Source organism: Nanorana parkeri, unplaced genomic scaffold (assembly GCF_000935625.1).
Source record: "Nanorana parkeri isolate BGI_ZX_2015 unplaced genomic scaffold, ASM93562v1 scaffold8, whole genome shotgun sequence".
Lineage (NCBI taxonomy): Eukaryota > Metazoa > Chordata > Amphibia > Anura > Dicroglossidae > Nanorana > Nanorana parkeri.
The window spans coordinates 1,060,357-1,070,866 of NW_017306276.1; the positions used below are offsets into that span (position 1 = coordinate 1,060,357).

General features: G+C 42.2%; 1 protein-coding gene across 3 annotated transcripts in view; it reads left to right on the plus strand.

Moving 5' to 3' along the window:
- DCLK1 (doublecortin like kinase 1) overlaps positions 1 to 10,510 on the plus strand; it is a 289,474-nt gene that overhangs the window by 46,099 nt on the left and 232,865 nt on the right. For all 3 annotated transcript variants that reach the window (XM_018554346.1, XM_018554338.1, XM_018554354.1), the window contains exon 3: positions 7,011 to 7,357. In XM_018554346.1, coding sequence (XP_018409848.1) covers positions 7,011 to 7,357 — 347 coding nt within the window. The remainder of the gene's footprint in view (positions 1 to 7,010; positions 7,358 to 10,510) is intronic.

Sequence of the window (10,510 nt, forward strand, 5' to 3'; positions counted from 1 at the left end):
TATTTTTTTCTTTTTTGGCCAGGTAAATAAGGAAATATTACATATGGATATGTTATGTTCTTACTTTCAACCAACCGGTGGAGCTTAAGATGCTTTTTCCCATCTTTACCTTCTATCCCAAGCTGCTTTGCTGACAAGTCCATATACAGAGCTCAATAGCACGGACTGAAATTTACAATTCATGAAATAGGGCTGGTTCACACCACAAATTCCTGCGTTCCAGAGCGTTCGGCCATAAAATGCCACCCATCATTTACTGCCATGGATGGCATATTATCAACGTTCAGAATGAACAATTAGAAATGAATACTTAGTACTATAAATACCTGTTTTCGAGTTAATCCCGGGTATGTGAGCAAGCGCAGATGGTGAGGTCGGCAAATTTGGCTGCGTTGGCATTTTCGATTCGATAGAAAACCGGCTCCCTGTGTTCATGGGCGGGAGGGGGCGTGGCGGTGCAATAAAGTCAATGGCACCGCAGCCATGCCCCACACCCGGAAAGCTGGCACATCAGTGCGTGCAGTATTTTTGCAGATCGCACTGGACCAGAACGCAGGCACTAATGTGCCTGCGTCCTGGGTGCGGGCGATCGCACTGCGGACGGGGGGGGGCGTGGCTGCGGTGCCATTGACTTCAATGCACCACCACGCCCCCTCCCGCCCCTGAACGCAGGGAGCCGACCGGCTTGCGTTCCAGAGGCCGAACGCTCTGGAACGCGGACTTTGTGGTGTGAACCGGCCCTTACTCCCACTCTCTGCTTGTCTTTAAGACTACACTGTACAATGTTTAAATTAGATCAATTGGGTCTTAAAGAAAACAACTCCTGCCTTCTGCTCTCTTCAGAAAACCCATACTGTTCTGTGATTTCTGTGTCATAGGGCACCTTGTATTAAATGTGCATTTGTAAAAGATTTTATCAGCTTAGTTGAAAAAATAAATATGTCACACAAATAATATAAACTTTGCAAATATAACCTTTATGTTTAAGGCCTCATTCAATCTGCCGCGCCTATACGCACGTACGTGCGTATTGTACCAAATGCAACATATGCAAATAAATGGCCTCATACACATAGCCGCGTATGGAGCCGTTTATTTGCGTAGCTTATATATGCACAAAAACAGAATGGAACCGAGATGCGCCCGGGCAGCGTGTATACGCGTGTATGTGCGTACAGTTCATTAAAATTTCCATTAGGAATGATGCATTCTGGGAATGCAAATAGTGCATGCATATACGCTCATATATACGCACATAGACGCTTGTATATACGCGCATAGACGCGTATATATACGCAATATACTATTTTGCTTGCGTTGTGTGCGAATGGCCTAAAATTAAATTGACCCAAAACCAATATTATTTTCCTAAAGAAAAGTTTTGGCTATTAAATACACTCTAAGCTAAGAGCTACAGCGACTAAAGAATCCTGAGTATCGGTCCCCCTCTGCGTGCTTTTGTTCACTAACCGACCCTACATCACTACTGTGAGTCTTTTACTGCTGTAGCTCTTAAAGCAAAGTTAGGACTCTCCATCCACCCAGGAGTTAAGTATTTTAGCTCCTCTATTGCTGATGGCATTTTTTTTTTTTGGTGACAACTGTCTCTTAATTTCATGCTGTTAAGTAAATTCTCATATGCTGCACTGGATTCATTTACTCCTTAGAGATCTGTCATTCAGGATGTAAATTTCTCATAGCACCTCAGTAATTGTGTCCACTTCATTGGTTTACTTCTTGTAATCGGATTCTAGTACACAGTCATTATACACCAGAGTGTATTGATAATTCATTAGGCAAGGTTTACAGTTACATTGGATGACTTTCCTTTAGATTTTGGACTGCTGTATTGACCTACTTTACAGCACTGTGTCTGATTACAGAGAAGAAATCTAGCTTATAATGGAGATATTATTGAAGGATCAGTCTGTCAGGTGGTCTGGATCTCCCACTGGCTTCTTATATTTTTAGGGACATCAGTGGCAATATCTCCCTGCCATATTCCCATCTTATTTCATATTTTCATCTTAGAGTATTAGGTGTTACTGTCCACCTGTGAATGAACAGTGAAGCAGAAGTAGCACAGTGATGGGCTCATCATCTATCTGTTAAGGGCTAAGTTTACTTTTATTGAAAACCTTGTTGAGCAAGGTCAAAGAATTAGTTGACCCCCATGTTATTGTAACCCATGCTCGCATTGTAATCGAAGAGGTATTTACTTTCTTCTTTGCCGGAGTCAAATGCTTTTTGAGACACCGATTTCAGACAAGTGTGCAGACCTGGAGTTCTGACTTTTCTTTCTGCATGCATGTTCAGGGTCAATAACTGAAAATATCAAAGTCAGTGCCAGATAGACAACTAACATTTTCCAAAGGTTATCAACCCCCATGTTTCTTTTCTAAGGTTTCCTTTAAAAAGACAGGGAGGTTAAGACTTTCAAGACTTCCTTAAGTACTCACCGATACAAATTACCGATACTTTTTGTTTAGTGTCATGTGACAATTTTTCTAAACCAATACAGACTTCTAATTTTAGGACAGTGGTGGAGCGCCAGATACTGGTATCGGTATTGGTGCATCACTATAAGAAACCATTATGTTTTACCTCTCATATACCAAAAATATTGCATACGTTTCCCACAAAGCTTTCCATAATTGGTGATATGGGAATGATATGGCATAATCATTATTAAAGGAGAACTATGGAGTTAGGCCTTTTCCCCATAGTTCTCCTTAGGGTAACGGGAGGACACAAACTAGCGTCCTCCCGTCACCCTAAGCTCAGTATACCGCGAGCTACAGCTCGCGGTATACTGAGACGCCACAGTATGCCGCGAGCTACAGCTCGCTGTATACTGATACGCCGCAGCTGAAGCGGATCCCGACAATTATGTCTGGATCTGCCAAGCTGCGTTAGTGACAGCTGGCTCTGCCTATCTAGATATTATTTTATGTATCATACAACGTATCTAGCGAATCTATCATGCACTTGGTGCGTTGCGATGCCATTTATTTCAATGGCACCCCAACGCATCTCCTGGTGGCTATGCGTTGTAGCGCAGTGTGCAGTACTGCAATGCCATGCGTTGCGGTGCAGTGAAAAAAAGTAGTGCATGCAAAAGCAACAGTAAATGTGAACAGAAGATTCAGTTCTAAATTCATAAAAATCTTATATCAATTCTTATACACTTCTGCTGCTTAGTGGACTCATCTCTATCCCTATATAAGCCCTAATAGAGCACCCTTTCTCAGTCAGTGGTATGTTCTTCAGATGTTCTTCTGTTTGATTAAGCAGATACTTGTCTTTCTTACATTAAATGTATCATACTATACACTTTTATAAAAAGTTTGCTATACTCAAATTAATGTAATTTATGCTGAAATTTATACTAAACGTATGAAACGCTGCGACTAGTAAACAATATCACATTTTGCACAAAAGGTGGTATTGTGGCTTTAAATTCCAGCATTCCAGCATTGTGGGTGATATGCATTGGAGGCCTCTCAATTTCACTACACAAAACGTTCAGAGTCAGCTAACAAATGTGTATTGGAGTCAGAGAACTGCTTTAAAGAGTAGCATCTTACATCAGACGGGCACAGATGACTTAATAAGCTGAGCACAGCTGTTGACTGGACTTTAGAGGCAGCAGTAGACATGGCTGTTAAGATACGCAGCAATAAATTTGTCTGAAACTGGCCATAAATTTCATTTTTACAAGCCAAGGGCTTTGTTCAGTGTAATGCAAGGTGATTATAAGGCAAGTGAGTAGTGGATCTACTTGCTGGAGAATTAAAGTATACCTGTCATGAGAGAATTATGTAGGCTGCCATGGCTGAACTGTTTTTTCCCTGGCTTGCATGCTGATGCTTTGACCTCACTGATTTCTGTGTCACTGACCTGGGATAAGCATATTGATGGGGAATTGTGGCAATCATTGACAACGTGCTTGTTTCAAGTTTGTGACTCAAAAGTAATTAAGCCGGACACGGCCAAGGAAATGGCATTGTAACATTAATAGCAGCCCACAGGTATACTTTAAAGCTAAACTCCAGGTAAAGTTAAAATATAAATTAATTAAAATTAAATGAATGAAGCTTTTCATTCATCAATATATCATTAAATGTATTTTTTACATGTAAGAAAAAATACACGAATTTGACTGGTACCAGTCTCTTGCACCCCCGGTACAGTAGCTAACAAGAAGGATGCTGTTTGGAGCTCATAGGTCTACTGCTTCTCCTTTCACTGTCCAGTCACAGGGTGGGAGTAGGGAGGAGACCTGACCCGTGAGTATTATGCAACTGAGAGGTCTTCTGTTCTTGTTGTGTGGTAGAGTTATGTAAATCCCAGGACTGGATGGTCAGAAATACAAATCTATTGGCTGGTAAATCAGCTCCTTTGCATGTATTTGATCTGTGTATTTAGTTGCTTGCCTGGAATTCAGTTTTAAAAACAGATTCAGATCTAAAGTATTAATCAGTCCAATTAAGAATTTTACGTCATTCTGTTATACTACTTGTATGAAATTTCACAGCTTGTTTTAATCTTATTCCCTGGTATACACTGGAATTTCTTTAGGTTGCATTTTTTATTAACCCTTGTGACAATGTAAAAGTCAAGGATCACTAGAGCTAGAGCAACATGCTTTGCATTTCCTTTCCAAACAGAAAAAAAACAACCAGCTGTCGCGCTCAGGGCCGGATTTCCTAGAGGGCCACCAAGGTACCTGTGGCAGGGAGTAGAGGGGCGGCACAGCCGCCAGGCGGGTAGTTTTTTTTTTACATTTAGCCCTGCTTCAAGTGATTCCGGTGATGCTGCTGAGATCACTTGTACGCAGCCTGAAGTTCAGAGGGCAATAATTCTACACTGCTAAGATGGATAATGCTTCTTCCTGCATAGAGGGAGATCTGGGACTAGACGATCCTGACTTCAGCTCTTCTATACTGGAAACCACACAGTTTAGTTTTCTTGAATAGCCCACCTAATGGGGCCCCTTCTACCCCAGGCTATTGTACGTGGGCTGCTATGGCTATAGTTACACCACTGTCTACAGGTGTTTTTTAAGTTGTATTAGGCTTTTCAGGGGCAGGGGAGCCACATTTAAAAAGCAGACCTTGCATAGGAAGAAGAATCTGATTTGCTGAAAGGAGAACAATTAATTATTCAATACTAATTAAGGCCTAATCTGATCTGGTTAACATGATTTATATACACTATATTGCCAAAAGTATTGGGACGCCTGCCTTTACACGCACATGAACTTTACAGGCATCCCAGTCTTAGTCCGTAGGGTTCAATATTGAGTTGGCCCACCCTTTGCCGCTATAAGAGCTTCAACTCTCCTGGGAAGGCGTCCACAAGGTTTAGGAGTGTGTCTATGGGAATGTTTAACCATTCTTCGAGAAGCGCATTTGTCAGGTACTGATGTTGGACGAGAAGGCCTGGCTCGCAGTCTCCGCTCTAATTCGTCCCAAGGGTGTTCTATCGGTTTAAGGTCAGGACTCTGTGCAGGCCAGTCAAGTTCCTCCACCCAAAACTCACTCATCCATGTCTTTATGGACCTTGCTTTGTGCACTGGTACGCAGTCATGTTAGAACAGGAAGGGGCCATCTAGAACTGTTCCCACAAAGTTGTACATCTGTGCCTTTGAACTACGATTTGTGGTTTCATAAAGTGTATGTGTATGTCACATTCAACTGGACTTGCTTTGCAATGCTGAAGGCATTTCAATGCTCATGAAATGTGTCAAAGCAGATGTCCATGACTTGACTTTTAGGCCCCGTTCACACCTATATGTTTAGGTGTCATTAGGGATTCCTGCTTCTGGAACTTACGTTTTCCTGTATCACATTCAACGATTACATGCAGTATGCCAGCCTTTATATGCAGCGGTTGTCACCTGATCATTAACTTGAACGGGTAACAGCTGCCGCTTGTAAATGGCAGATTACGGATTCCTGCTGCAAGAATTGCAAGTCCCTGACGCAGGAATCCGTAATGGCACCTAAAAATATAGGTGTGAATGGGGCCTAAGCATGCCTGTTGCCAGGCTATTGACATTCAATTATTTATATATTTTTAAAAAGCTGTTAAAAGGCTTTAAAACAAGTCCTTAGTGACCTCTGTAGCTGCAATTACTTGAGTAGGCAGTTCATGTCCAGTTTCAGCAATGTTCTATCCTCAGGCCTGGTTTACATAAGAGATTAGAAAGCAGGCAGGTGGCAGGGAGAGGGTGCTGAATGACCTGAGCTGCTAAAATGAAAGCAAAAGGTTTTTTGCTGTTAAATGTATTACTTCTTGCACATATAGGGATCAGGACAGGCTTATATATGTATTGTATGTATTGTAATATCCATAGCCTAGCCACAGTTGCACTTTAAGGCCCTTTCACACTTGCGCACATTCACAAAATGCGAGAAACCTTTCAGTGTTGCACTTGCAATGTCATTATTTGTGAATGCCCCCCTAAACACAGCAAGGAAAGTGGATGTCACCATGCAACAACCACACAAAGCTCCTACTGTTAAATAAGCTTCTTTGCTGTGTTTTTCATGCATAGGGTAGCCCATTGAAATGAAGGGGCTTGCCTATGCTGATGTGCGACAAATACGCCAAAATGTGATGCACATTCATGAGTGCCGCAAGTGTAAATGGGACCTAAAGCTCAACTTTTTTTTTTTTAAATATATATACAGGTTCCTCTGTAGTTTAAAAAATGTAAAAAGAAAAAAAAAAACTGCTCTGGCTACAGTACTAACCTCCTGTCTGGTACTGCACCCTACAGTGATTTATTTCTGTCACCAGATGTCCTCAGTATTCAAACCGGAGGTACCTTATCTGGGTGATAGATAATGTCTAATTTTCCCAGCCCTGTCATTGGACAGCTATACAATGGCCCCAATAAAAGAAAGCCTTCACAGACATATTTTTCCAAGAGTTGCACAGTTTAATGGGCAGCCTTTACTCAAACATGTAATGAAATTACATCAACATTTCTTTTCTTTCAGGTGAAAGTTATGTGTGCGGATCCATTGAGCCTTTCAAAAAATTGGATTACACAAAGAATGTAAATCCCAACTGGTCAGTGAATGTGAAGACCATACCCAGCCCTCGCTCAGCGCAGCCTCTGGCTTCCGTTAAGCCCGGCACCTCTGATGGAAGAGATAACAAAGATTTCATCAGGCCCAAGCTTGTCACCATCATCAGAAGTGGGGTGAAGCCCCGTAAGGCTGTCCGCATTCTCCTCAACAAGAAAACAGCCCATTCTTTTGAGCAAGTTCTCACTGATATAACTGACGCCATAAAACTGGATTCTGGAGTGGTAAAACGCATCTATACACTGGATGGGAAACAGGTAAGCCATAGACACTATGTATACAGATGAATTGCAATTTACATTAGTTTCCCAGTGCTTCTGACCCACTTTATTCAGTTACGTGGAATAGTCTAAACTTCACGCAGCTGTCACCATGTGCATATGCATGCTTTAATCTGATTATCCAATCAAAACAATTATTATTCCACTTAAAGAAGAACTCCAGGATATATTAAAATTAACCTTTGGAGAGGGGATACCACCACTGCAAGGGTTAGCTGCTTGTTTTGGTCTATGGGTGAAACTAAAGGAGATACACTCACCTCCCTCTGCTCTGGCTGTGGTATGTCCCTCAGCATCCTCATGTCTAATAGACCTACATTAGACGCGTCATGATGTCATGGGTCCTTAGACCACCGAGGATCGGTCTAGCAGCTAGGTGGGACCAAGGATCAGGACGTTATATCTTCTTTATTTTCACCCTGAAACCAAACAATCACTGAACCTTTGCAGTGTAGGGGTAGCCCAATTAAAAGGGTTAATTTGAAATGATCCTGGAGTTCTTTAAAGCAAATTCATGTGGCTACGCTTTTGGAATCCGAAAACGTTAGTTTTTATTGAAGCCTCACCTGCTGATAATACATTTTCTATTGTGACCTATAAGACAGATAATGATTCTATAAAGAGTATGAATGGTTGAGAAGCAGTCTGCCACAAAGGTGCAATAATTCCAAGAGCTCTATGGGAGCGAGCCCTGCAGAGAAGAACAAAGGCACAGGTCATGGTTTGTTTTGCCCAGGAGACCCTGTAAGGCTCCATTTACACAAAGTGTTAGCGTTTTGCATAGCAAAAAAACCACGCAAACTTTAACATATGCGCAGATTCCGCACGTTTGCGACCATTACTGTAGCCGGAACGCACGGAATCCGCCCAGAATATCGCACTTGGACTTTTTTTTGCACGATGCGTGTTTTCGTACCGTGCGGACATTGTGCAAGTGTGAACAACATAGATTGGAATTAATTATTTTTTATGTTTTAACGCATACGTGCGGAAAACCGGTAATGTGTGAGCCTAAGTGTTTCATTGCAAGTGATCACATGGAAAAATGTGTGCTTGTCAAGTCTGAGCGGATTATTCCATAGAACACAAAACGATCTGATTCCACAAAGAATTGATACTTGCTCCCCCTTCACATGTCATGTGTCTTCATATATTATTATTACCAGGAAGAAATGGGTCGGTTCGTTGAATAGGATAAAAACAGAAGTGCATGTCGGTGCAGTAGCTCGTTCGGTGGCGGAGAGCGTGGAAGTGGTTGTCACTGCAATATTGTGTGCTGTTGATGTTTGCCCACTGAAATGAAGTCTCCAAGCATGGGGACTATGCAGGCAGTGTGCAGGCACTACCTGTGTGGACATGCAGCAGCACATTCCCCAGCTGCACACTTGTTGACTCTAGGCTGCTCTAGGCAGACAAGACTCATAAGACCTGCTGCCACTTGATGATAGCTAACTCTTCTGTTATTGTTAAAGGAGAACTATGGGGTTAAGGCTTCTCCCCACAGTTCTCCTCAGGGTAACGGGAGATTTTATATTCCTTCTTTCTTTGGAAGATCAGCTGCTACAGCCTTGTGTAAGAGTAAACAGTTTGTGTAGCCTGTGAGGCCTGCTCCCTTACTAAGGTTGGAGTCGATGCACATGGACTGTCAAAGCACGAGCTTGGCTGGCGGTCCTAAACAATAGAGCATATGTACTGCACTGAGCTAAGTGAGTGGTCGGAATGTAGACAGAATGCTAACTAACAGCGCAGGAACTGGATTTTTTTCTATGGCCTCTGTAAATTCATTTTTAGGCTACATTGACACAGGCAGCAAGAGCTGGCTAGATTGCAGCATTCAGATGCAGCTAAATGCAGTTTTTAGACACAGCAGCAAACTAGCTAGAACTACCATTCCTGGACACAAACAGTATCCATCTAGGGTTGGTCAGGCTCTATGTTTGCTGGTCAATGATTTGTACAGAGTACAAATCTTTCTGTAGCCGTGGCTGTTTGCACAAAGTGTGCATAGGGCTGAAGTGTCTCCACTGTAGGAATCCATGATTCTTGCCACCAGAGATACTAAGTTCCCATGTGAAGGTAGCCTAAAGGTGCGCACAGTCCCCTCTCCCCCTCCAAATTGACTGCAACATTGTAACTTTGTAGCAAGACACAAGGTGAGAGGCTGATCTGTGTCAGAAATACTGTATGTGAACAGAGCCAAAAACTGCAAAGACACCAAGTTTACATGACTGTGTCATCTCAGAGCTGACATCTCAGTCCAGGACATAGCTACACACCCTGAATAGTGCCTGAACAAAGATGGCTCCATCCTTCAGGAAGGACAGGCAGACATAGGCGTTGTCAGAGGAAGTATTGTGATCTCTATGAGAGATAATAATTACCTGTATTACATAGTTACACAGTTACATAGTATTTGGGGTTGAATAAAGACATACGTCCATCAAGTCCAACCACGGTATATTATCGGTTCCCTCCTGAGTGTATACTGAGGAGAAAAAATTGTTCAGCGCCTCGGCCCTCTCCTTGTCACTTCCCGTTTTCGTCCTTTATTGGGCCTATCTGCTCCTTTCTTACCTTTTTACTGTTAATATATTGGTAGTATTACCCCTGTGCATTACTTAGCATGCATGTATTCAATATAAAAAAAATCTATCTGACACTAGGTTGACTTTAAAGCAGTAATAGAATGTATTGCTGTCCACCTGAACCAGCCAGAAAATCTCATTACACGCAACGTTAGCGGGCCAGCCCAGGAACACTGGGGACCTTGAAAGAAACAAAGATGAATGTTTCCTCACAGAGTTGGCCGCTTGTCTCTGTTTTCCATTAGAGTGAGATTAGCAGATTAATAAGAATAATAAAGAGGATCAAAGCATAACCACCAATAAACCCAATGTCTTCTCATAATTGTATTACATTTTCTTGATCAATCATAGAGGTCTTATCAAAAAGAGTGTGACACAATGCATAGAGGATTCTGCTGCACACTGTCACATAGAGACAAAGCAGGAGTAGGCAACTTCAGCACTCCACTGTGATGAAACTACAAATTCCATTATGCCTTTGTCCCTAGGAGTCATGCCTGTGACTGTCAGAGTCTTACAGTGCCTCATGGGACTTGAGTATATG